At 32.7% G+C, this 27,718-nt stretch overlaps 3 protein-coding genes across 8 annotated transcripts; all 3 read right to left on the reverse strand.

The window, feature by feature from the left end:
- Positions 1 to 65: 65 nt before the first annotated feature.
- LOC105776743 (uncharacterized) lies at positions 66 to 5,361 on the reverse strand. 2 transcript variants are annotated; one of them, XM_012599615.2, is made up of 15 exons: positions 5,193 to 5,361; positions 4,143 to 4,237; positions 3,454 to 3,561; positions 3,155 to 3,190; positions 2,853 to 2,960; positions 2,644 to 2,727; positions 2,449 to 2,567; positions 1,911 to 2,012; positions 1,647 to 1,763; positions 1,493 to 1,558; positions 1,342 to 1,408; positions 1,131 to 1,184; positions 947 to 1,054; positions 668 to 703; positions 66 to 391 (listed from the first exon to the last, which is right to left on the reverse strand). In XM_012599615.2, the coding sequence occupies exons 2-15, from the start codon at positions 4,200 to 4,202 to the stop codon at positions 254 to 256; spliced, it is 1,203 nt and encodes a 400-aa protein (XP_012455069.1). In that variant the 5' UTR covers positions 4,203 to 4,237; positions 5,193 to 5,361; the 3' UTR covers positions 66 to 253. The 2 variants fall into 2 exon arrangements, with proteins under 2 accessions (XP_012455069.1, XP_012455071.1); XM_012599617.2 differs by lacking the exon at positions 5,193 to 5,361 and adding an exon at positions 4,956 to 5,178.
- Positions 5,362 to 13,858: 8,497 nt separating this feature from the next.
- LOC105776741 (uncharacterized) lies at positions 13,859 to 17,910 on the reverse strand. 4 transcript variants are annotated; one of them, XM_012599610.2, is made up of 5 exons: positions 17,325 to 17,910; positions 15,748 to 15,797; positions 15,568 to 15,645; positions 14,688 to 15,306; positions 13,859 to 14,598 (listed from the first exon to the last, which is right to left on the reverse strand). In XM_012599610.2, the coding sequence occupies exons 1-5, from the start codon at positions 17,472 to 17,474 to the stop codon at positions 14,068 to 14,070; spliced, it is 1,428 nt and encodes a 475-aa protein (XP_012455064.1). In that variant the 5' UTR covers positions 17,475 to 17,910; the 3' UTR covers positions 13,859 to 14,067. The 4 variants fall into 4 exon arrangements, with proteins under 4 accessions (XP_012455064.1, XP_012455065.1, XP_012455067.1 ...); XM_012599611.2 differs by having other exon boundaries at positions 14,688 to 15,297; positions 17,325 to 17,909; XM_012599613.2 differs by having other exon boundaries at positions 14,688 to 15,297; positions 15,755 to 15,797; positions 17,325 to 17,430.
- Positions 17,911 to 19,717: 1,807 nt separating this feature from the next.
- On the reverse strand, positions 19,718 to 26,517 carry LOC105776975 (katanin p80 WD40 repeat-containing subunit B1 homolog KTN80.1). 2 transcript variants are annotated; one of them, XM_012599966.2, is made up of 18 exons: positions 26,169 to 26,516; positions 25,585 to 25,715; positions 25,281 to 25,398; positions 24,819 to 25,045; positions 24,622 to 24,724; positions 24,223 to 24,293; positions 23,989 to 24,063; positions 23,763 to 23,906; positions 23,464 to 23,626; positions 22,770 to 23,258; positions 22,607 to 22,663; positions 22,390 to 22,526; positions 21,438 to 22,229; positions 21,101 to 21,175; positions 20,860 to 20,972; positions 20,567 to 20,683; positions 20,394 to 20,462; positions 19,718 to 20,218 (listed from the first exon to the last, which is right to left on the reverse strand). In XM_012599966.2, exons 1-18 carry the CDS (start codon positions 26,191 to 26,193, stop codon positions 20,161 to 20,163), a joined length of 2,964 nt encoding a protein of 987 aa, XP_012455420.1. In that variant the 5' UTR covers positions 26,194 to 26,516; the 3' UTR covers positions 19,718 to 20,160. The 2 variants fall into 2 exon arrangements, with proteins under 2 accessions (XP_012455420.1, XP_012455421.1); XM_012599967.2 differs by lacking the exons at positions 19,718 to 20,218; positions 20,394 to 20,462 and having other exon boundaries at positions 20,637 to 20,683; positions 21,076 to 21,175; positions 26,169 to 26,517.
- Between the last annotated feature and the right edge of the window lie 1,201 nt (positions 26,518 to 27,718).

Genomic DNA, 27,718 nt, shown 5'->3' on the forward strand with positions numbered 1-27,718 from the left:
TCAAGGTTCGAAAATTTAACGTTCAACAATGTGTCTGCTACGATCGTGAGTATAAGGCACATTGGTGAGAAAAAAATTATTCAAATAATGAAATAATTAAGACCCATCCAGCAAATGCTATATGAACTGTAATAAAAAAAATTTCGGTGTAATGTATGAAACTACAACTGTATGTGTATCCAGTAAGCCCCCAGCCCCAAAAAATAAACTAACATATATTCATTGTCCATGATCCCACCATGAGCTGACAAACTCAGTTGTCTTGTCGCTTATGTTTTTTGCTGCGCCTTTGATACCTTAAAAATGGATCCACCCAGTTCTTGTCTTCTTCCACAGATTGATTCCATCGCTCTTTAAACACTTTTAGTTCCCAAGTGGATTGCCTCCGAATCTGAAACAATGCCATTAATGTAAACTGTATTAGAATATGAAGAATCTAAACATAATCGTGTCCCACAAGGCTATGTTATGTCTCGTTTTTCAGGGGTTGGGGGATCGTTGAATTGCATTCGTTCATCGGGAGAAACCCGGTTAAAACTCTGGCTACAAGGTTTATAATATCGGGTGATAAGCATTGAAATATCAAGAGGAGCTTTCCTAATATCTGTTTATCGCATCAGTTTCTTCCTGTAAGGGCTATGCCACTATTCACAATTACGAATCTCACCTCGGTTCTTAGATCAAAGCTTGAAGCACCGTGTCTCTGCACATCAGCGGGAAAATCGATTAAGAAACCGAGTGAATTACTTATCGTAGTTTTAGCTTGATGAAAAGATAACAAAATGACTCGGTGCAGGGACAACTATAATTGTAATGCAATAATAAAGGCTTCCAACAACTAAAAGAAACAAAAATTCAGACAAAACTTGAAAGCCAAAGACAGGCTTTGACACATTAAGGAGAAAAATACAGAAAGTACGAGAAGGGAAGCAGGCAAAGCAAGAACCTTCATGGTTGTCCTCATTGTGGGATGGCCGCTGCCCCCTAAACTCTGTATACCCTTATGAACAATGTACTCGCTATCAACCACGCCAACCTTCTTCGAGCGGTCACCCTGAGTAATAACATATATATCGATAGTAAGCATTTTATTTCTAAGCAAGTTGAAAACAGCATCGACTGAATTGTACCTGCGCGCAATACCCGAGTTTCATATCTACTCCCCATCCGTGTACAAGATCATTCTGAATGAAAGCAAAAGAAAAGGCTAAATGAGAAAATTATGCGTGCCATGATACACGTCTAAAGCTGCAAACTGCAAATTGACCGAAAAAGGGATCATGTGGAAATACAAGGCAGAGCCATCATTAAATGTGAAAAACGGACAACATGCAAAATTACCTGTATGAGATGCCATGCACAATACCAGGCAGACCTAGAAAAAACAGGGGCCATTCCCTCCACAAATCTACAAATAAATCACTAAAAATTAGTACAGTAATGATTAACGAGATAACGACACTAGATGTTCTTTGATAGTAGAATAACTCACCCAGTGCATGGTGGCCCCTCACTCGAATTTGAACACTTCGTTTTACCTCTGAGGTCATAAACTCTCCTGTGATTGTCAAAACTTTTCGTATAAGTATTATATGAGTAATAATATGTAAGCTTTTTATGAATAGTCATGGACAATCCTCATTCACCGATGAAACTTTTTCGTTCTGGCACGTATAGTGATCCTGTGGTGTATTTCTGTTGAATTCGGGTCTAAAGCTGGCTGAGAAATCTCTAAACCTTCCGACTTCACAATTTCTAGGTACCTGGAGAAGGAAGACTTGCCGATTAATCAAATTGTTGAGAAAACCCAAGAGAAGATCATATTATCATTCAAGAACACGTAATACCACGTTAACATGAGATAACATCATAATATTGCGTGTAACGGAAATGTTGTAAAAGCCATTTACCTTGTCGGGTCAAAATGCTCCACCCCCAAATCTTCATCCCAGAGAAATATGTAGTCGTAAACAGACACAATATCGGGATGCAGAAAGCGCTTTGCAAACCACCTGAAAGAGGGAAGAGATCACTAAGCTTAACCGATGTTCCCAAATCTTCATCATTGCCACGTGTCAAATATTCATTGGACCACATAAATAGAAGTTTACACTGTTTGTGATAGGTACATTGTGTGTAACCAAAGCCAAACATAGGTACCAAAAAGAATATTTACACTATTTTCTACAATAAGTCCCAAGCTGGAAGACTCCAACTTAAAAGCTAAAACCACTAAAAAACATCATTATCCCGACTATCCTATAGCTCGAATTATGAAATGTGTTATATTTTGAATCCCGGAGATAACATAAGTTAAACTCATCAGAAACAGATTCAGGAGAACCTACAATAGTTGCAGTGCTTTGATTTTGATACAAGCATACACATCCACCAACACATTCAACAGGATATAGAACAAAGAAACTTTTCACCAGCATCGAGCCTTACCATTTTGTTTGGTTATGAGCTACTATGTGAATGGCTTTCTCGCCCCAACCAAGATCCCACCATCCATCAACATTACCATCATAATGAAACAAAATAATGGTAAAATTCGCTGCAAGAAACTGAATTCAACAAAATTAGAAAAAAGAACGTGCAAATTCATCAAATTTGAAAGATCAACGGGATAAGATGCAATACCTTTTTCACAACATCGTCAACATAATCCTTTTGCTTGATACCAACCGGCATTGCCAGCAAGTTCTTATTTGTCGTAGCACTAGCCTGCAACGAAATAGCCATAACAAAAAGATAAAAATGAGTCATCGACCTGTTAGCCCTACCGAGATCATATGCTACTACACATTTAAGGAGAAACATGCCAACAAACAAACAGATTAGCGTCTCACTTTTGACTGTGAATTGCTTGACCATAGAGGCCTTAGTTCCAAATCCGAACGAGCTTGCATAATGCCACGAGGCAAACCTCTTAATTTCCCAAGATGCAAATGATAATCCTAGGCACAAACATACTCGTTTAGTTTCCAAGACCAGTAATCCTAGCCACAAACATGATACAAACAGCATACAAAGCAAGCACATAACAATAAGAACTATAACCAAGAAGTTTCCTAGCTCTACAATATAGCACAGAAAGGAACTAAAAACCAAATTGGCACGTATATGCTAGTAATTAAGACATGTTTTTTACCTTAACTGTTGCAAAAGGGTGAAATCTTGTTTCCATCTGATAATAAGAGAAAAAAAAAAAAGCATTTAAAAGGGATTAGAATATAGGTATAGTAAGCCTTACAAGATGCTTTTCTTGGTTTTATTATCAAACAGGTTTGTTCCACAATAAACCATTGCCAATATGAAACAAGTGAGCCAAAAAGGTAACAAAAAAGATCCCTTAAACATGACAATACCAGGAAGAACAAATCCATTTTGTCTACTAAGCCATAAACTGAAACCATTGAAATGAAGGGAGAAACAGGAGTTGGCATATACCTCTGTCTTGTGGTATTGATAATCCGTAGTTCTATACACAATGAACAACATAACTGTACAAATAACTCCCATAAATGGAAGCTGCCTCATTTTAAATCCACAATTTCCCTGCAACAGCATTAGACAATTAGAAGCTTTAAACTAAAAACTATTTGTTGAGGGGGCCGACTAGTCCTTCAAGAGAAATCTTCAAAATATCGTCCACTAGGCAACCGACTGAACCCCTTGGTCTATGCAGCTCAAGTGGTACCATATTACCCAAAAGATGACCTATATCCTATCAGTCAGGGGTTCAAACCCTACCGAGTGTGAGACTTACATGTCCCCTCGTTAGGTGGCTTGTGAATCACGCACTGTGGAGCTGGTCAACCTGCTGGTGATCTATGCAGCTCAAGTGGTACCATATTACCCAAGAGCCTATAGGTCAGGGTTCAAACCCAACAGAGTAGGTGACTCACACATGCCCTCGGTAGGTGGCTTGCTCTGCGAACCCCACCTCAAGCTCAAGCTCTCAACAAAGTTAAGAGACAAAACCCGACTCGACTCGAGGATAATATCAACAGTTGAGGGATCTGCCGGCTCCGAACCAACGATACTTCGAAGACTTATCGTGAAGGAATACACCCTAAACACTACTAAAACTTCTATTTTCCAAGGCATTCAAGCTTAAAGTAAACGAAAGAACATACCCCTTCAGCTAAAGCATTTCTTTTCTTGACCAGTGCATTCCATGATTGAAATGTCTTCATAGACAATCAAAGCTTTATTATATTACCCTCAAAACCTGCAGGAAATTGCATTTAAAGCCAAAAAAAAAAAAAAAGGAGTTATATCCAATGGTCTTCAAAGTAAATGATACAACTAATAAGCTACTTAATTTTGTTTTTCACTAAAACACCATAAATAATAATAAGAAAAAGACCCCATTTTCTTCTTTGCTTAGCTTCATCAAATAAGATAAGGAAACAAAAATGGAGGAGGAAAAGAGAAAAAATAGGGGAAGCCATTAAAACTTTAAAAACTTAAAAGGGTGTTTAAATATGTTGAAGCTATTGGCTCCCACCAAGAATGAAAAAAAACGAAGCTTGTGTATATGCATGTGCGGGTCTCAAAATGGCCAGATCTCAAAGGCGAAAAAATATATATATGTTTCACATTCTAAATTTAGAAATTAGACCGACACCCAAAAATCTAGAAAAAAAAAACAAAGACCAAAATCCCAGTAACAAATATTTTTTTTAGGAAAAAACACATAAAAATGGAGTATTTGTCAGATCTAAGGCTGTGGCTGTTACTATTGTAAACACCTCATTGAGATTTAAAACAAAAAATGAAACTATGAAAAGATAAATAAAAAAATGGTTTTTAAAAGTAAAGTTTCGGTTTTTAGATTGAAGTGAAAATAGAAAATAAAAAAAAAATGTAAACCATAAGCTTAAGTTCCCAAATTTCTTCAATCAAAAAGGAGGAGGAAAAAAAACTGAAATACTATCAACTATTACCGGATCTTGATCCACCAACCATTAAAAAAAACACCCATAAATTTGAAGAGAAAATATGATCAGAGCTGAAGCTAGGAACGAGTAAAAAAGCTTGGAATAATAATACGCCATCATCCAATACTGGTTCAACTAAAAACAAGTTGAACGAATCGGAAATAAACCCATAAATCGAAGCAACGCCACGTTTCAAAGGAGCATTCGAAAGAACAAAAAGAAGAGGAGATTTTATGAGGGGACCTTTTGCTTTAGCGGTTAAGCATTTCCATGGCGGATTTTAAGCTTTTTTTGGGGGGTTTGGGGGTTTTGTATTTTTGGGGTTTATGAGTTTTCTTTGTCGAGAAATGGATCGCCGGTGAGTCCCACAGCGGTAGACCTTCCCTGTCATCCAAATACACACATTCCTTTATTTTTATAGAAAGAAAAAAATTTTAAATTATGTTTTTTATTTATTATTATTTTTCATGTAATAACATAGAGACAGCTGCAACAACGAAAAAAAAAAACATCGATGTCGTGTGTCTCACTTCACTTTACTGTCTCTCCCTCTCACATGGATTTTCTTTTTAAAATTGTGTTAAAGATTTTAAATGGATAAATTCTATTAGTAGTCCTTATATTATACATAAGTTATAGATTTAGTTATTCTACTAATTTTGATTGTACATTTTAAATTTTGACATTTCAATCTTTATGGAACGATAAATTTTGACGTTTACAAAATTTTATGTGGAAAATATATTATCACATGTGTAATGCCATACAATGATATTTGAAATGGTGGTTGAATTGTTTTTTAATTTTTAATATTTTAATCGAATCAATTGGACCGATAAATCGATGGCTTGGATTCGACCATCAATCAAGTTCTAAAAACATTGATGTTGAATCATCTTACTATTTCCACGTAATACTTATAGAAACTCATGTTATTTTAGTTAATAAATTTATCAAATATTCTAAAAGTATAGGGATTAAAAATATCAAATTGACGAATCAGAACTAAACCCACAACTTACTAAACTAATAACAAATTGACTAATTTAAAAGTACATGGATTAATTTTGATCAAATTAAAATATAAAGACTAAATCCATAATTTATAAATAGTACGAGGACTAATAACATAATTTTATCGTTTTAAATTAGATAGACATTTTGAACGCCACTTTTGAACACTTTTTGTTTTCAAAATATCATATAAATAAAATAAATTATTATTTTAATATATTAAAAATAAATTATTGTTTCATATATTTACGGTGGCGTTTTTCTTATTTATTTATTTTTCTAAGTATAATTTAAGTCAATATCATATTATTGTAGGTATTTTTATATATCATTTTAAATTTATCAATATTTCAAAAATATTTTAATATATAATTTATACACATACAAGTATATCTTAATTATATACATATAAATTATATATGAATATAATTTTTTAAATGACAGACATATAAAATTTAAAATTATTGAATTTAATATGCTAATTATTTCTATAAACTTATAGAATTAATGATTAATTATCAATCTATTCAAAAGTGACCGAGTTTTAATTTATAGAATAGAAAATAATTTATAGAACTCATGTGTTGACATGATGGTTAGGGTATTCACTGCCGCAAATATATTTTGGTTTTGAATTGCACTAGTCGTGTTGTTATTGAAGTTTCATCCTTCTCTTATAATTCACCAAATAATATATATTATATTGTTGGTGGAAAATGGAGTTGAGTGGGTGCATAATAATTCAGATTCTTAATAATGTTTAATTAAACTATAATATAGATTAATGTTGAAGCTAAAATGACTTAGGTAGGGTGACCAAACTTTTAAAGAATAAATGTGGTGGAGATGTGCTTTGGCATTAACTAAACAAATTCATTTTTATTATATGGTCAAATGAACATAACTATGTATATGGACACTACAAACAATATTTAAATAAAGGAATCTAAAATTCACCATCGATTTATTCAAGAAAAGTTTATAAAATGTCATCTATTCATAGATTACATCAATTTAGATGTGATATCAACATATTTTATATTTATCTAAGCTTAGCTCGAGATATGATCTTAAAGTTTTACCCAAATCATTTATATTTGTAAATAATTAACTCAAACTTATTTTAGGTTTGCCCAACTTTTGTAATAACTTAAAAATACATTTATATTATTTTAATTTAATATTTAATAATTTTATATATTTTTTATGTGCTATAAATTATATGTAAAAACAGTATAATATAAAACATCACAAACTTTAAAAAAAGTTCAGACTTTGAATACTCAAGTCCAAGCTCAACCCCATATTTTAAACAAGTTTATTTTTCTTGCTCAAACCCATTTTTCAAGCCTAATATGTTTGCGCAAACCTCCCAAATTTTGACCAAGTATTTGGGCTTAGATAAATAACTTAACCCATGAACAGGTCTAAAGGTGGTAGACCTTTCAACACATTGGGTATTATTTCTAATAGGAGTTTTCTCTCTCAACTCTACCGAAAACTTGAGTACTTGAAGAGCAAGAGAGTGGGTTAGGTTGTATAAATTCACACCCATAAAAAGTGTTCTGTATGTTATAGGGTACAAGTTCTTGTCCAACCATGTGCAACACACATGATTTACCTTATCAGACGCTTGATGATGTGCTCTCTCTCTATGAGCTTGCAACCTCTTCATCCACTCGAGTTCACAGAGCAAAACATTGTCCATCCGTTGATGATGAACTCCTCAACATGTCTAACATTATCTCTTGTGAATGTTTTGTCTTTCAATTCTATTGAAAATTAGAGTGCCTAAAAATCCATTGAGTACACATAACAAAAGTGTAGGTTAGGTGGTAACATTCTCGTCAATAAAAATATCTTATATGCTACAGGACATAAGTTGGAATAAACAACACTTTGTTAACTTCTTGTCCTATTTTTTTTGTCTAAAATATAATACATGCCACAAATTGTTTCATAGCACATGTTTCGTATCTAATTTGCAAATCTGGGTCAGAATTAGAACAAATTGCAAGATTTGGTGTCATGGACGGCAGATTCCTCATTTTCTTTTTTAAAAATTAATACTACTAATTATTATTTTTTTAAATATTACCAATAAAAAAGTAATTATTTAATATTATTAGTGGAGTTTTTTTACTCTATAAATGGATTGAAAGTGTCACATTTGTTTATGTAATTAGATTTTTTTTACGACAGCCTATAATATACTTGTCAAACTCTCAACCCGATATTCATTAATATTTGATAAATTATGTTACATCCATGATAGCGAATGAAGCAGAAAACTTCATGAAAAAAAAAGCATATTCATACAAAATCAATTTATTGATTTAAACTATAGTTGAGTTTTTAAAGGTGTTGTGTGTAAATCTTTATCAGTTTTCTTTATTTAAACCTTGAGCATTCGATTTATTTTAAACTGTGGATTGTTCAATTGTTTTATTTAAAATTTTATATAAAAAAGATAAAAACTTATTATTTAAAAATTAATTTTGGGTTCTCCGTGAATCATAGTTTTCAACGAAATCGAGAGATAAAATCTCAAAATAAAATAGAATATAAACATTTCGGGCCGAATACTAAACTTATTGTCACAAACCAAATGATACCAAATCCATGTCTAAAAAATATAAATATCACACCTAAATAAACAAGTTAACCATTATTTCATAAACTAATCATTTTTTTTTCAGATTTAGGGAAACAAGTCGGTTTTAGAGAGGGTGTGTGAAAGTACATCAAATTGGATGCTTTTTCTGAAAATTCCAAATAAAACGCGTTTTTCATTCTTTTTTCAAAATTGACCTATTTCCCTAAATATTAAAAAGAGAGAGTTTATTTGATAAATTTAAGAAAAATAATGGTATATAATTAATTTAGCCAAATATTAAATATGTTGTTAGTGGAAAATATGTCGGTGCATAACTAATCATTAAGAATCTTAATAATATGTAATTAAACTATATATCTGTGTTGATTAAATTAATGTTGAAGCTAAAATGGTTTAGGTTATGATGACAACATTGCTTTTAAAAATAGGGATTTATGGTGAAGATGTGCTTTGACATTAACTAAACAATATAGCATCATCTTAATTGGCCCAACTACTATACTGTATAAGAATCAACGATGCACGTGGACGCACCCATACCAGCCTCTTTCCGTATTAAAAATATTTTACATTTAATAGGAATTAATTTGGGTTAATTTACTAGTTGGGACTTGAATTTGGCAATTATTTTTATATTGAGATTTGAGCTTTTTTTTTGTACAAGTTAGTACGTAAACTTACCAATTGTTCTCAAATTAGAGCTTGAACCTTTTTTGTGTTCAAGTTAATCTGTGATATTTCCTTGGACCAAAAAGAAGTTCACCTCCATACAGGAACAATTAACTAGTTCAATCCCTATACTCTTCATAGATTTAGAATTTAGTCCCTCAATTTTTTTTCTAAGAATTTGGGTTTTCTATTTTTCATATTTCAAAATTCAACTTCAACTATTAAGGGTATGTTTGATTGACGGAATTGATTTTCCGGAAAATCATTTCTAACTTTTCCAGCGTTTGATTGGAGGAAAACATTTTTCATTTGGAAAATGAACTCCAAAACAAGGGAAAATGGGTTACATTTTAGGGAAAATGTCTTACCCTTTCAATTTCCGTAAGACATTTTCCGTGCTCTCCTCTCTATCGCCTCCTTCATTCCTTCCTTCATTTCCGTGAAAATTGCTTCATTTATCGATTTTCCAAGAACTTGTTTTTTAATTATTCAATACTTGTTTTTTAACACAATTACAAATAATTTATTTGATATTAGTTTTTTCAATTTATAACGATTAATATTGTAGCTTAATAATTGAGTATTATTATAAATAAATCATTGCAATATATGTAAAATTAATTTAAAATATAAAAATTTATTAATATATATTAATATATGTAAAAATAACTTTTCAGAAAAAATATTTTCAAAAAATCTGCCTAGCAGCAGAAAATATTTTACACAGATTCAATCAAACACTGGAAAATATTTTCCAGTAAATCATTTTGCAGAAAAGTAAAACATTTTCCAGAAATCATTTTACGGAAAATATTTTACTGGCAATCAAACAGACCCTAAAATCGTTGAAATTCTCCTTTTAAATCCATTGGTGAGACATTTAAAAAAAAATACTTACTTGTTATTCATGTAACAAAAAAAAAGTAACGTTTTAATGAACCTGAATATAACAAGAGAAATTTAATAACGTCAACAATTGAATTTGCATTTTCAAAATCCAAAAAGGTACAAAGTTAAATTTTTGGTAAAAGTACCACGGAGGCCCTTATAATAGGAGCCAAATTACATTTTGCTTCCTCTACTAAAAAATAGGCAAATTAGTCAATGTATGTCAGATAAAAGAGTAAATTGGTTATTTTCTTAAATATTTCATCTATTTCTAAAGTTAAAAACTGGTCCACATACGTCAACATGAAGTACCCATGACACACCACGTGTAACTATTTGGTCATTATGTCAGTCATGTCAGTTTTTAATAGTAGAAATAGATGAAAATTTTAACAAAAATGATCAATTTGCACTTTAATCTAACGAACTTACACTAATTTGCCCGTTTTTAGTAAAATAGACAAAATACAATTTGATTCTTAATACAGTAACCTTCATAATCATTTTACCCTAAATTTCTTAAAACAAAACTTGAAGAATTAAATTATAAATATATAAAAAATACAATAACTTTTATATATATATATATATATATTATAATCATGGTTTAATATAGAAAATAGATAAAATTCGGGTCGACCCAATCCGACTCATGAACATCTACTCCTAACTTTGTTTCGTAATAAATTGAGTTAGGTTTTCGAGTCACCTAAAAAGAGGGAAAAGCATTGGTCAATACCTAGGTTTTTGTCTGCTTAATATAAATATAACAATTCATTTAAGTTACCTACATAGGCATAGATCCTTCCACGTATATCATAATATATAATATTTATATATATTAACTCAAATCTCTATGTCTTAACCTAGACAAAACAGAAGTGATTAATTACATTTATTACCAAAACCCATAATTAATCTTGGTTTATAAACCTGCTCACTGCACTTAATTATAAAAACAGAAATTAGCTGCACTTAATATATTATATAATATAGTTTTAATGTTATATCTGCCTGAGGATGAATCATCTTACCATATTGACGACAAATATATATTATCTTATGCATATATGTGTGCTCAAATCATTGATGATTGCTTAGTCTTGATGGTGATACGATATAACCATTATAAATACAATAAAATACATGTCCTAACGGTTATATCGTAAAATCAATTTAATATAAAATATAGTGGATGAAGAATTGGACACATGATATACACATGGATGAAATCAAAAGAATTGTTTTAGGAGGACTAGAAATTAATGATAAATGGTTGGGAGAGTTAAAATGCAAATTTATTATACTAATATGTAATTTCATAAAAATTTAAAGGATTTAATGGTAAATCTATATTTTGGGGGGGGGGGGGAGGGCAAGGACAATAATTGCTTCATTTGCCTTTGTCTCTAGATGTACATGTCACGGGCCTTGAACAAATGCACAAAGAACATTCCATAAAAGTCAATTAATTAAATGGAGCTCGTTTAACCCATTTGAACTGGCTCGATTTTTCGAACATGTGGAGAAACTCATTTACTTAAAGTCTTGGTGACTCGGTCAAACATTTATGAAAAATTAGGATTATCTTGATAAATATGGAAAATAATATTAGAATATATGTAATATGATAATATTTGATTTTATAATATTGAGGGATTATGTAAATCCCTTCAAAATCTCAATTGTAGATAGACTTTAATCTCGACTGTCGATATAAAATAAACTGTACCGCTGGATCTAGAGGAGCTCAACTATAAATAGAGGTCTTCCCCTTATTTTAAATCATCTCACCGTATCCTCATTCATAGTAATTGAACACTATTTAGGACATTTACTCAAACACATTGTGAATGTTGTTTCCTTGTGATTTATTTTCACTTTGCGAGAATTAGGTTAACTTAAACTGGTTTGAAACAAAAAAACCGCTTAAGACGGTACGGATTGCGAGACTAAAGTTCTAGTTTCTTAATTTATACATATAGTGACATTAAAAACCAAAATATTGTAGTTGTATATAAAGAGACTCGAAATTATATACCAAAAAATTTAAAACCTCCACTAATGTAAAATATTTTTTATTGAATTTAATGTTATGAATCAAATTTAAAAAAACCTTTTAAAAATAAAATTTTTAAATCGATGATTGTAATAAAAAAGGTGTTGTAGATGTTTTAATATTATCTTTTAAAAGTTAACTATTTGTTTAAAAGATTATATCATTAAAAACTATTATCTTTTTAAATTAATATTTGTCCTATAAAAGTACTCCTACTCCCATTAAAATTTGTCAACAATTTAAAATTTTTATATGCGGTGGTTTTGTTATATCACTCAGAGGCAGGCCGCCTCTCTAAAATAAAAATTATTATTTAGTTATATTAAAAAAATTAAAATTTAAAATTTAAAATTAATTAAAGTAAAATTATATTTTAGCTCTCATAAAATTATAAAAATTTGATTTAGTCATTTAAAAGTTATAAAGATATAAATTATAAAAATTAAAATTTCATTTGACCCTTAAAAATTGTTCGGTTTTCGCTCTTGTACCCACAAAGTGTGGTAGAAGAAAAAAGTAAAAATAAAAAACTTATTTATTTTAAATTAAAGGTTTTAAAAAAGAAATTAATGATATATTTCAAAAACTAATGGTAATTTTCTAAGGAAGTATTTTTCAAGTGGGGTGATTCTTTTAGAAGTATTTTTAAAAAAGAAAAGTAGTTTAAGTTATTTTGTTTAAATATATTATATACGGTCTTAAAAAAATCCCGAATATATATATATTAAGAACCAAGAAAATAAAGATTAAAAAATTATATAATATTTAGAATTATTTATAACTTCTTTCCAACTCTTAAATAGGAGAATAATGCGATTCAGCACATTCAAACACACGTTCTCTTACACTGAAAATAATACCGATACCAATCAAATTAAGACTCAATCGGCAAATCTCAACAATATTTAATTGTGTTTATAATGGATTGGACGGGGTTGCTTTAGTGAAAAAATAACTGAAAAAAGTTGCTTAAAAAATAAGTGATCAAAGTGGTTAAAGCTCATAGCTTTATCTTAGCAGAAAATGAGGTTAACCAACACCACCCAACAAGTGAGAGAGGCCATAGCCTCATTAAAAATTCATTTTTTTTATATATTTTCTATAATTATTCTGTATACTTTAAAATTAAACAACTCCAGCTAAAAATTTGTCAAATTCCTTATTTCTGTTATTTTAATTATTTTTATATTATGTGTCATGTTTGTTTTTGCTAAATTGGGCCCTAATTGTGGTTATATACCTCAAATTTGCATTGGGCCATCCAATCATTTTTGGGCATGACCCATTCAATATGGGCTTTTAAGTTCCTGGGCTCTAATAATTATTTTGGAATACAATTTGTAAAGCTTTGTGTTAAATGTTAGTTCAAATATAACGTGAATCAAAATATAAATATCCGTCCACGTACTACATATGGATTTGACATGTTAAAAGGAAAAATAAATACAAATTGTATATGCGATAAGTACACACTTGTTACAATTTGGTCCACATTTTATGGATGTATTTCATGTGCCCAAACTAATAGATAGATTGAGAGGACCTAACCAGTATGATATTAATGCTTTAAAATTTAAAACTCGGATCATGTTCTGATGAGATGATTTGATTAATATAGACTCAATTAAAAAGTTTTAAAATTTGAACAATGGTTTGAGGACATTTGGTGCAATTAACCCTAAAAATTTAAGGGTTCCCTCTTTTTCTTTTCTATTTATTTCATTTTATTTTCACTAATTACTGTTAGTGTTACAACTTACAGTGCAGTTCTGCAACTGTTTTCAAGAAAGGAAAAAACTTAATACACCACATATAGACACCTTTCTACATTTAGTACAAAAAAGAAAACCAATATACAGTATACAACACGATCACCGGGCTCGAGTTCTCTTTCTTCCTTTAGCCGGACTTTCCGATTTTTGACTAGCTTGTGCGCAACCCCCTTTTCTCGGTCGAGCCGAACCCTTTTTTGTCACCACTAACGATTCCATCGATGGAGGAGAGCTTGCATTTGTTGGTTTTTTACTAACATTAGAGTTCCCAACTACTGGATTCCTATTGTTGGCTGCATTTCCTGGCGGTTTACGATTACCGGGACGAATGCTCCGGGGCTTTGCGGGAGGCTTATGTATAGGCCTGGTAGGGGTAAAGGTGGTGATCGGAATCTTAGTTCTGCACTCCTTTAAATGCTGTCGCAGAGATGCGGTGACAATATGTCGGAGAAGTAGTGCGGATTTATATTCTCGTGTGTTCTTTGAATAGAAAACCAAGGCGTTGTTGGCGACTAATAGCATATCTCGAAAGAGTTCTCTAACGGAATTGATTGAATTACTGCCTATTCTAGATTTTATGGTGTCGAAATCCATGTGCCGAAGGATCATTTTCTTGTATCTTCCTCTTTTCTGCGAGTGAATAAAGAATGAAACCAGCGCTCGGATTAAAAATGAAAAATGGACATCGTTAGGAAACTAAACGGAGAATATGTCTTTACCTGGCTATCGAGCCTTCGTCGAAAAACGGAAGCACAATCGTTCTCTGCTACGGAACTGAAAATTCCCATTATTTCATCGATTCTGTCCTTGCTTGAATCTCTGCTTTGATCCTCGACACCTGAAGATCGAGCAATCTGAGCCGAGTTGCTAGCTGAAGTTTCTTTGCACCACGAGACACTTGCGAAATCCGATGTGCCTAGAAACTCGCTTTCTCCGACACTCCCTTCTTTGGGACTGCAATATTTTCTCTTCCTCTTTCCCCTTCTCTTCCGTATACTCCGTAACTGTCCTCCGAGTAAAGCATCCGCCAAATTATCAATGGTCGAAATTTTCTCTCTCTCAGCTGAGGTTGGTGAATTTCCCAGCTTCGAGTCCATCTCTTCAGCAGGAACTGCCACTGGGACCAGACAATCGGGTGCCCATTTTGTCTCGGCTTCCTGCGTGAAACTACCAGCAGAGAGGCCATCCTTGTATGTATCCTTACTGGAAAACTCGACTCCTTCAGATTTAACACATGGTAGGACGGATTCCGTCTGACTGGAATCATAACCAACCCGTGAATCATCTCTTTTCTCAGCCTTTAAGCTTTCAAGCTTCGATTCCAACGACCTAAAAGGACTAACATGAGTCCGGTGTAATATAAATGAAAAAAAAATGCAAGTTTTAGGATGTAAAAAATCCCAAAGAAACAATCTGAAATTAAAAACACGATCAAATCCTCAAACCCGATTTATGCATATCTTCGCTAAGCTAAGTTCAAGCTGTTATGCAAACAAAAGAAATCAGCAGATCCCGAAAAACTCGATTTAAGTAAAATGGAACTAGCCGAACTATATGATTAGCCATATCCCGGGTCGGTTACAAAGGCAAACTACTCACCCAATAGAATCTTCGGATTTCTCTAAAGCTCGTCTCAGCTCCTCCATTCGTTGTTTACGTAACTCCTCGAACCAAGCTCTAAGAAGGAAAAATCATAATAGAAATGTTAATAAAGCATCGTATTTCAGAATGTAACTATGCAAACAAGCGAATGAATGAACTCCGGACAGGATTACTCACGTGCTACCTGAGTAACGCTGTTGTAAATCCTCGTACTTAGCTTTACAAACCTGCATTAAGAAACAGACTTCATCAGATAAAATTCAAGAACAAAATTAAGCAATGCAGACAAATAATTCAATACAATTCATTACAGTATTCAATAAAAGACACACTAGGTTCAGTGAATCCACGGCGATGTCAAGAATTGTCGGAATACCGATAAAGACTGTATGTGAATATCACATAAACCAACCAACATTATGTAACTAGTTCAAATGGCAAACCCTTTGCGGGTACGAACATTGGGTCATTCTTATCAAACATTAGGACAAGTTTATGCTCTAACAACGATTGAAGTTGCAAAACATCATTCACAGTGACATCAAGAATTGTCGAAATACTAATAAAGACCGTACGTAAACGTTGCACGAGCCAACCTACATTACGTGGCTAGTGCAAAAGGCAAACCCTTTGGGGGATTCGAACTTTGGATTGTTCTTATCAAACGTTAGGACAAGCTTATACATCTAACAATCATTGAAATCATGAAACATCATTCACAGCAACATCAAGAATTGTCGGAATACTAATAAACACTGTACAGAAACGCCGCAACGGCAAACCCTTTGCAGGATTCGAACTTCATCTCGATCTTATCAAACATTAGGACAAGCTTATACGTCCAACAATAATTGAAGTTGTGAAACATCATTCACAGCGATGTCAAGAATTGTCGGAATACTAATAAAGACCGTACGTAAACGTCACACGAGCCAACCTACATTACGTAACTAGTTCAAACGGGAAACCCTTTGCGGAATTCAAACTCCGGGTCGTTCTTATCAAACATTAGGACAAGAACAATGATTGAAGTTCCATGGTTCTCAAAGGTTAGCTTGTACTATACCTAAGAAAACTAGGCATTAATTGATACAAATAAAGTAAAAGATTAGTAGATACTAATAGCTTCTATAATTAGCATTTAATTGAATCTCATTAGTCCTAATTTCTTAAAAGTTTCCACTTCCAAACTCAAACCATAATTTTTTTTTCTTTTATTGATTAATAATTACAAAGAAAATACATCCGAATGCAAAATAAATTATTACAAAACACAACTCTAGACCAAAATAATTTTGGACCGAGCATGTCTAAAGGTGAAACTCAAACTTAAATACTTGATATCGGAGTACATGATCATACATTATTAACCAATGTCTATCCACTAATCCTCATTGGTCACGTGGACATCACGTGACAAACCAGAAGCCACCATTGACATTGACCAATGACCATATCTTAAATTAAATTTTTTAGAAATAATAATTCTATTGTAATAAAAAAAATTTCAAAACCATGCAAATAGAAACATTATTATGTTAGTCAAAGTCAAGACGTGGTCGCCACATAAAATGTAAACTACCCCTTCCATTCTTTTTTTTGGCAATTTTCCCATTTATTTAATACCAATAATTAAATAAATTAAACAAACAATTAAAAAATATATAATATTGTAAATAAATTCTGAAAAAATTTATGATGATAAAGGAAAATTTATCATAATTTGAAGTAACTTAATTGGCTTAATTAATAACCTCTGGGGTGAAATCAAATGGAGAAATGGATCGGGTTCGGAGCTCCGAAGCGACGAGGTTCCAATCTCGGGCACCGTGACGGAGAACCGCCCCACCTAACAAAAGCTCTTCCCACGTGCCCCACCGCCCCGTTACCATATCCGTTCCCATATCCACGTGTATGGCCAAGATTACTTCAAAAAACGACGAAGACCCACCACCGGAAAATTTAATCAAATTAAAAAGCCACCGCCTTCGCCTTCGCCTTAAGGCACCTCCGGTGCACGTTAGCCAACGCCACCCTCTCCAAAAAAAATTCCCCGGAAATAAAAACAAAAAAGGCGGGTTTTTTAGGTTTTTTTTAATGAATTTTGAAATTCGTTTAAAAGGGTATAATTTTTTTCGAAAATTTCGAAAGAATTCAGTTGAGAAATAAAGGAGATTTGTGGAACAATGTCGAAGAATTGAAGAAAGAAAAATAGAGTTTAACGATTGCAAAGATTCAAAAAAAAAATTTTTAAAAAGGGAAGAATTTTTAAAGATTAGAAATTCTTTTTAGTGCGAAAAACATGGACGAATGGAGAAAAAAAAAAGAAATCCAATTGGGGCATGATTTATTTTTTATTTTTTTATAATTATTAGACTATTTTTGTGTTGGTTTCTGTTGGGCGGACAGACAAGATTGACCAAAATGTCGCGAATATCCACTTTGTAAATTACAATTAAATCCTTTCTTAATTAGGATTTATTCATAGATTATATTAGTCACTAATTTCAAGATTGTAAAATAAGTGGATAAATATAGTTTACTTAATCAAAGTGACAATAGATTTATATTTAAATATTTAATTTTCAGATTAAATATTAACTCAATTAATATAAGTATTGTTGTTAATATATAGGAGGACGTGAGTTCAAGTCATTAAAGCGCATTATTCTTCTATTTATAATTAAAAAGGAGCTATGAGTAACTAATGCTACCTAATCAAACTAAATTCTTAATTTTATAAATTTTAGTCATTAAATTCTTATTGCTTAAAAGTAAAATAAAATGATAAAATTACATTTTAGCTCTCATAAAATTATGTAATTTAATTTTGATCCAAAAGAATTTCTGAATTCACCCATAATCTTCCCCTCCCCTCCCAAATGATACATCTATCTTTTAATCCCTTTAAATTTTACAAAATTTTAAGTTTTGATCCTAAAAAAATATAATTTAAGTAATTTCCCAACTTCATCTTCCATGAAAGTCATGTTTGACTTCTATCTATAAATTCTTTTTGTTGCATTTAACAAATGACATTCACCCAGTTTGACTTTACTAGCTTTCACAATGATGGAACAATCAAAGTGGATTTTGTTGTACAGTTTCATGCATTCTTTTTAAACATCATTAAATAGCTGATTAATGAACCATTGGCTGCCTTAATCATAATGTTTTTTTTTAAATAAACAAAAGGATTACAAGTAATTAAATTAAAATAAAAGGAATCTTTGTAAATAATTACAATTTGAAACGTTATTTTGACCATTCGATCAGTTTTTTATTTTCTCTTTTAGGAATATATTGTAGTATTTAATTCTTTACATTTTGCAGTAGCTTATGTAACTTCGAATTTGAAGTCTTTGTAGATTTATGTTACCGTCAAAAGTAATTATCAAAGTTTTATAATTAATTGCACAAAATGTAAAATATTATAAATTTTAAAGTGGTACTACTACTTGTTATAAACATTTTTATAAAGGCTTGTTAATAGAATATATTTATAAAGTTTATGAAAGAATTTAAAACAATGAATGGCTTTCATTATTCAGGAAATAAGAGCGGACCCTTTGAAGAAAAAGAAAAGACATATTAGGAAAGATACGTTTATGGCTTTGCTCAATTACGTTGTAACCTACGGCGTACATGAAACTAACGTCTAATGAATTTGTGACCTTAAAAAAGATATTTTAACATTTAGCCCTTGAACTTGATAGTTTTTCTCAATATGATCCTTAAACTTTTTTGGTCCATATTTTTAAATGATTATGTAACACAATCTCAAAGTGCCATATCATCACAATAACAAGAATTGGAAAAAGTTGCTAAATCCAAGTACTAACGTGGTAACAAAAATATTCAAGCACTAAGAAAGTGTTAGAAAATTTTAAGGACTAAATGTTGCTTTATCTTTAAAGAAACATACAGGAAAAAAAAAGTTCGAGCGAGGACGGGACGGTTTTCGGTTAAAATAATTGTAATTATTAGCTCAAGATCGAGTTTAGATCAAACTTACGTTGTCCATCTCAAAAAACCGCCTTGTCCAATTGCCATCCCTATCTCTTATAAATGTATAATGGATTTTTTTAACTGATTTTTAATACTAAGAGACTTTGGATAAAGATGGTAACAAAGAAGAAATAAGGGGTTTTCAAGGAATTTGACAAATTTCATTGAATATATATTATAAGGTGAAGAGTATATATTTGCATTAGGGACATGCTTACATTTTTTACCAAAAAGGAAAAGGGGACTAAGAGCACTACACTAAGAGGAAGGAAAGTTTTGTGGGAGCACCAGACACATTAAGGTTCACAAGTTGGCCGGTTGGCTGGCTTCTTCCATCTTCGAGATTGAAACGGTCGCATTGCGAGTGACAAAACTTACTCGAGCTGGCATGTCGGTACTGACAAAAGCTGGAAGAGATCGATATAGTAAGGTGGCAAGATCAAATTTGTGCATCTATGAACGGACCATTCTATGGCACTTGATTGAATCTTTTTATAAGTGGTGTCGACTCAGCCACCTTTTTCTCGTTCGTGGTTTGGTAGCAGATGGTTTTATAGATGGCGCCATGGTGGCATTCGTCGATCATTCTTGAAGAACTAGATTCAGTTCTTGTGCACATCTTGCTATCACACCACCTCTCCTGTAGTAACACAAAAAGTTCATCATGTCATCTGTAGGAATTAATTACACGACTCGAGGTTTCATCACTTGATGAAAAGCTTATAATCGTCATGATATGCAAACGGATATTATCATTATAACGGAAGTTGCGATCAAGAAATGTGATAAGACCCTAAATCCTTCAAGTATCTCACCTTTCGAGTGGTGGAAGAAGTTTCAGAATCTTTTGCAGCTGTGTGAAACACTGATTGCAGCATTCTCGCCTGTGTTCGAATTTCGAAAACTCAATTTAGTTCATAGTGGCATCGCCAAATCCACAATAGACAAAAAAAACCAAGTAGATATTGATAGATAGGTATATTAGCACCTTTGCTCAGCATGTAAATCGACACCAATACCACGTGGGGCTGAAACAGTTGAGCGTATCATTGGACCAAATACAGCTACAAGCTTCAAAAGCATCTCCAACGAGATATTTACGTGCCTGAAGATTCATATCACAGAAACAAAAATCAGTATGAACATCATAACTCATAAGTAGGAATTTGTGTTATTTAAATGTTGAAAAAGAGACGAATACGAAAAGTAATGTTTTGAAAGCAACGGATGAATACAGTATCTTACAATACCCAGAAACTAAAACTCTGCAGTAAAAATTACCTTTCCGTTTTACTATCTAATAAGCCCTTAAGCACAGGAAGCAGGCCAGAAAACAGATCCAAGGTAAGAATCTCCATTTTTTCCATGATAACACTGATTACATCGACTTGCACCTGCACCAGAAGTAACTGAGTCTAAGCAAAAGAGAGAATATGTTTGACAACCCTTTAGTTACTACTCGTAACCATCATCCAAAAACCGAATAAAGCAACACACATGAAATCTTCCCATAAATACCCACAGAATGATCCGGCAGCTTCTGTAGGGCACCGATTGCACCTTTAATGTTATTCTTTTCCCAAAAATGCCGCACCACCTGTAGGTTCACCAAACAAAATCAATGAAGAAATCCAAATAAAATGTCATTCCATGTTCGTTTTTACTAAACTTAAATTTCTTTCTTTTCACTAGAACAAAAGTTCGCATCCATCACAGGTTTTCAGATGCAAATGTATGGTTCTAAATCATAACAATGATATAATATTCTACAATCCATTCATCGTACAAGTATCCACATGTCTTTGCCTAAAGCTATAATGCATCAGCTACTTATATCCACGAACACAGTTAAAATTTACCTGTAATTTTGTCAAGCGAGACCTAAGAGTGCTTAAGAATATATCATGTGTTTGCATTAGACTTTCAGTTATGATTCCATCATCAGGAGCAATTGATGTGCCCTTTGAAACTTGGCTTTCAATAATAGTAGCATTCCCATCATTAGCAGAACTCAATCCCCTCCGAGAAATTTGATTCTCAGTAACTGTACCATTTGGTCCACTTCTATCATTAACAGAAATTGCTTCCCTTCTAGAAAGTTGATTTCTAAAAATCATCCCATCTGCAGTGGAAGTTGATTCCCTTCTCATAATTTGGTTTACAGTAATGCTGTCAGAAGCAGAGGTTGGTTTCATTCTAGAAATTTGATTTCCAGTAATGGTGCCACTAGAAGCAGAGTTTGATTCTCTTCTAGAAATTCGGTTTCCAGTAATGATCCTCTCAGGGGTTATGGTTGATTCCTTTCTAGAAGTTTGGTTTCCAGTAATGACCTTATCAGGATTGGACATTAATTCCGCTCTAGGAAGTTGATCCCCAGTAACGATCCCACCGGAAGTGGGAGTTGATTCCCTTCTAGAAGTTTGGTTTCCAATAATGACCTTATCAGGAGTGGATGTTAATTCCGCTCTAGGAAGTTGATCGCCAGTAATGAGCCCATCAGAAGTGGGAGTTGATTCCCTTCTAGAAATCTGAATTCCGGTAACACTTCCCTCACAGCTTGAAGTTGATTCCATTCTAGAAATTGGACTTCCACCCTGCTTGACATCATTGGCAGAGACTGCTTTTGTTTCGGAGATTTGTCTCTCTTCTTTCTGTTAGATGAAAACATGAAAACTAAATTTAATTCAATCATGAAAACATGGAAATACGTGCACATGCAAGTCTGTCCAACTTGGTTTAGACAGTTTTCTAATATGTCAATCATGTAATAACAGAAGTTTTAAACTTCAAGAAAAGATACAATTAGCTTACCATTATGGTTGGCGTTCTATCTGTTTCAAGTACCGGGGGAGGAGTATTGTTAGTTACCGGATCATCACCGCTGTTTAATCTCTCTCTTCGTTCAAACTTCTCAACCAGAGTACGTGTTCTCCCTGAAACAACAGCCACTGCCAAGAGAGAAATTTCTAAGGATTAAAATACATCCAATTTTATACTCAGAAGACTTGCAAGGAAAGAGAGAACAAACCTCCTCTGACAATTTTGACAGAGTTTGAATCTTTGCTGCAAGTAAGGGATTCATTACCTGACAAAGTAAAAGGAAAATAATCACCAATCATTAACTTCTACCATACAAATGTATGACCATAGACTGAGGAAGAAATAATAACATGGTTTAGAACAAAACTTACAAGTTTCTTGATTAGGGGGTGTCTGAGGCGATAACACCTTTTCAGATTTCTCTGTAACACTCTTGATATTTGAGTCCTTTTCATCACAGGGTTTTCTAACTCCATCTTCTGATACAAGCCTAGTTTGAGAATTCAGATCCATTGCATTGTCTAAACCGCTTTTTACATTGCCAGGAGTTCCTGAATCAACTGTAGCCGACAGCTTTTCAAACTCAAACTTGTTGACAGATGGTCTCCTAACATGAGCTGGTTTGAGCAGCATGCCTGGTTTTGTCTTTGAAAAGGTGATGGTTTCTTTTGTAGAATTGCTAGAGTTTTTACCAATAGGATTGTCCCGTGGAACAACACTAGGTTTAGCATTGACTTCTGTTCCAGGACTCTTCTTCACTGCTTCTTGATCACTTATTTCACAGGCATCCATTGGGGGTAACACTTTTGGAGAATTCAAAGAGCCATCTTTCTGTGTGGCAATAGGATTACTACCAGCAGCTTTTTACAGAAACCGGAGCATCATGTCAGAAAATATAGCTTAAGAACTTCTACAAAAGTTTTACGTTTTGAAATTAAATTTAGTTTGACATTTGCCATCACGGGAGCAATCAAACTCCTCAAACATGGATATTAACCGTACCAACAAAGTAACAATGGGTAGAACAACTAAATCGAATAATAAAAACAACTGAAAAGCACTCACTGTCAATATATATGTTCTTTATTTCCTTTGTCTCACAATCAGGAGACAATGGCCGTGATCCCAAAGTAGACCTCATGCCATTCCCTGCTTTCACAGAAGAATAACTTCTCTCAAGATTAAATTTCTTCTCTGTTTGGTTGTTTCTTCCATATGGCTCGATATGCTGAGATGTGGGCAAACAAGGCATTAAGGAAGGAAGGTAAGCCCAATGTATTGTCGCTCAGGTTCAGAATTAAAGCAGGTCAAAACTGAACCAACATAAGAGGATGCAAAGTTAAAAAAGAATTGACTGTAAATACCGCTATATCTGCTACCCAAACTCCAACAGAATTTCGATAGTATGAGCAACCCAAAAGTTTGCCTTCATTGATGCAAAGGTCGCCAAGCGTTGACCATCCCATGTCAACAGAATCATGACAAACGACTGGCTCCCACGAATAAACCTACAATAATGACAACCAAAATTCAGATTTTTGCTTCTTAATTGTGATAGAATCGAACAGATTTTACAACTGAAGGTAAAACCTTCAAACCATCATCTGCTCCACAGAACAAAGTTCTCCCATCAGGATGAAAGGCAATTGAGTGAAAACCTGTAGCCTGAAAAGAAAAAACACGAACATTTTACAAGAGTATGATGAAAAACGTTTATTATAAACAATTACTTTTGTTTTTTTGGTTAAAGTGAGAGAATATGTTTCTCGTATTTGGAAAGTTTGCAGGGTCATGAAAAGTTAACTGTTCAAAGGTATACTTTACCTCAGGTCTGGAAGATCCAATCAGTTCAAAGGTTTCTAAATCCCAGAATTTAACCGTTCTGTCCGCTGAACCTGAAAATTTTGACCACTATCAATTATGATATTCCAAATGAAATGCTGGCTTCAATATTGAGTACATGCTCAACATACAAATGATAAAAGGAACAAATTTGAAGGTTATCAATTTTCAATATTTACAAAAGAACAATGCATGAAACATGGACGGACAAGTCTTTTTCCTAACTGAAAAAGATTGGATCTTTGCAAGCAAGTTAAGGTAGTCTATCCCACCTTAAACTGAAAAAAATAATTGTCATGAAGCAGTTAATGGCAAGCAATGCAGAAAAAGGCAAATGCACTGTAATAAACCCACCGGCTCATACTGAAGTCACAGACTCACCTGTAGCTAAGAGAAACTCAAGAGGATGGAAGTCTATGGTGCGAATATGGCCTTCATGAAACTTAAACTCGTTCAAGAGTTTTCCAGCAGTAAGATCCCAAATCTTTTCAGCAGAGACAGGATACAAATGTGAATTGATTAGATAAACACAATTGACGACTCATTCAACACAGATGATGGTATGATTCCTAGTTTACCTTTACAACATTATCAAATCCACCAGAAACTACCCAGCGACCATCAGGAGTGAATCTAATTGTACTAATGCCTCGAGTATGGCCCTTGTACGTATGAATGCATCCCTTCTTTCTGATATCCCAAACCTTCAGATTTGTGTCCATGGAACCAGATACAAAGAACTCACCAAATGGATGGAATTCCAAGGCAGTGCAATTAGATCTGTGTCCTGTTAGCCCGCGAACCACTGCACTTCAAGGATAACATCAAGCATTTTACAAGTTGATTCTTACTCAATTTCAGTTCGGAATAAAAAAAATTATCCGCATGTTCCATGTTTTAAACAGGTGAAAGTTAAAAATAAGTTGGAGTTGTGAAATATCTTATCCAACACTGTTCTCTATGCCTAACAAGCTCCCACCATGATACACTTATAGAGAAGGCTCTTAATATAATTTCCTAAGGAGGAATCAAAGACTTACTCTTTGTTTCTTCCAGGTCCCAAAGCTTTATCCCCCCCGTAGATGATCCAGCAAGCACGAAGACTTCTGCCGAATCAAAAGCTAAAGATTCCACCGGACTAGTATGACCACAGAGACTCTGCGCATTAACATGTACGTTACGATACCCTTATTTATTTTTGAAATACAACTTCACCCTTATTGGCATCTATTAATCAAAAATGTAGTTTCAAGCAACAAAAACAAATTACCCTGTAAGAGATACCAAACAAAGCTGAACTTGGCAAGAATCTAAGCAAGAGAGAAACCATATAAAAAAACTTACCATTAGAGAAGTTGGTTTCCCAATTGCCCAAACATTCACTTTATGATCATCTCCACCAGTAATAAGAAGCCTACATGTCTTTTTTCCCATACTTAGACAATTTACATTTGTTGTATGCGCCACAAATTCCTCTACATTCATTTTGTCAAGGAAGTAAGCAACTAAAAATAGAGAAAAATAAAACCCAAAGAACCTTCAAATTTCCACTTTTGGATAAATAAAACGAACATTTTTTAGAGTTTTCTCTTCAACTTGACACTAGTTGAGTTCAAACTAGCATTATCTGTTAAAGAACAAATCTTTACAAAAGCTTAAAAGTTTTCACTTAAATAAACACTAATTACTTCAAATTTTTTTCCCTTTTCCTCTATTGTCTTTAGCTAAAGCCAAAGTAGCAACCATGACGAATTTAATCAAATACAAAAAAAAAAAAAAAAAGAGCAACAAATTTGAGCTGAAATTTCGTACAAAATACAAAACAAGCTAATAATTCACTTCGTAACTTGAATAAATGAAGCTAAATCAAGCTAAGCATTTCAATAACAACAACAACAAAAATACAAGAATTTAAGCTCAAAGGATACGCAGCTTATATCCACGCTTCGCCATTTTATACCGACGAAATTATATCCAAAACGAGATCGGAATCGGAACCGGGATTTACAATGAATTTCGCGCGTAACTGTTCCTCGAGATTCAACTTAAAAAAAAAAAAAGAGACGAAAATCGGAAACTTAAAAAAGAAAAATGTTTACTTTTCTTGGAAAGTAAATCCACCAAGAATTCCAAGAAAAGCTAGGAATCAAGTTCTGGTGAGAACGTGAAAGACCTTAAATAAAATAAAATAAAATAAAAATAACAAAGAAATTAAAATTTCAGAGGAAATTTGAAAAAGAAAAATAAATCCTTGAATTGCTACGACTCATTTTAAAAACACTACAATTTTTTGTAGACCATGATATATGATTGAACCCAGTTTATCGACTGTTTATTGTAATTTACCAAAATACCCGCTCAGTCTTTTTTTATAGTCCGAAAACTTGTGTATCCGATAGTTATATCGTATCTCTATTAAATTTAAAATCGAGTTAAGTCGAATTTTTATACCGAAACAAAACACTTTTTAACGATTTTTATAATATTTACTCGATACTTCACGGAAAAAATAATTTTAGTGTGAGCCATTTTAGATTTTATATCCCTTCCCTGTCCCCATCAAGAAATAGAACTGACTAATCCTAAGTCAAAGGATCGAGAAACTCAACAACGCCACTATTTTTTTGATAAAATTATTAAATAAGGATAAAGTTCTTTTAATATTGTTTTCTCTGTTTAAAGCTTAAACTCGATATTTTAAATAAATAATTTAAATTTTTTAATCACTTGACTTCTGCTATTACTTAAATACCCCTTAGCCTTTAGCTGTCGCAGTATTGCAATCTTCTCAACACACTATTGTCTTCTACGTGTTGACGTGTCGGTTGGATCCCCCTATTCAACACTCGTGGTATAGGTTTTTTGTCTTTTCCAATCTCTTTTTTGAGAACATTATTTTTTTTTAAAAATTTATTAATTATTTTTATTTATTTATTATTTGGAGAATGATGTTAAAGGACAAAATAAAGAATTTGCGGGCAATAACAATAAACAAAATGATTCTTTAAAATTAATTCTTCATTCTCTCAATGGTCTAATTCTGGTTTTCATCCTTCTAATGTACTAAAATTTGTGCTTTAATCCTTTTTACTTTAATTGACTTAAGGTAACATCGTTAGTTGCTACCATTGAAGTGATGATGTAATTTTTTTACTGTTATTCGATCATATAATCAAAATCACGTAAAAATCAAATCAATTATATTCAACCAATAATAAATCAACCGAATGTTTAAGGTTGTTTTAAAGAAAATACATGTCACCATTTTAATGACAGTGGTTAATGGTGTTATCGATTTGGACTTACTAATAAAATAATTGATTATGCAAGACTAAAGTTGAAGGATTAAATCTCAAACTCCAACACGATTGAAGGACTAAAACCAGAATTAAACTTTTATCTTAAATTGAGAAATTTAGAATGTGTTGACGTAAATAAACTGATAAATTAGCTGACTTTAAAGTTGTTAGCTTGTCAC

The sequence above is a fragment of the Gossypium raimondii genome, chromosome 10 (genome assembly GCF_025698545.1).
Source record: "Gossypium raimondii isolate GPD5lz chromosome 10, ASM2569854v1, whole genome shotgun sequence".
NCBI classification, from domain to species: Eukaryota; Viridiplantae; Streptophyta; class Magnoliopsida; order Malvales; family Malvaceae; genus Gossypium; species Gossypium raimondii.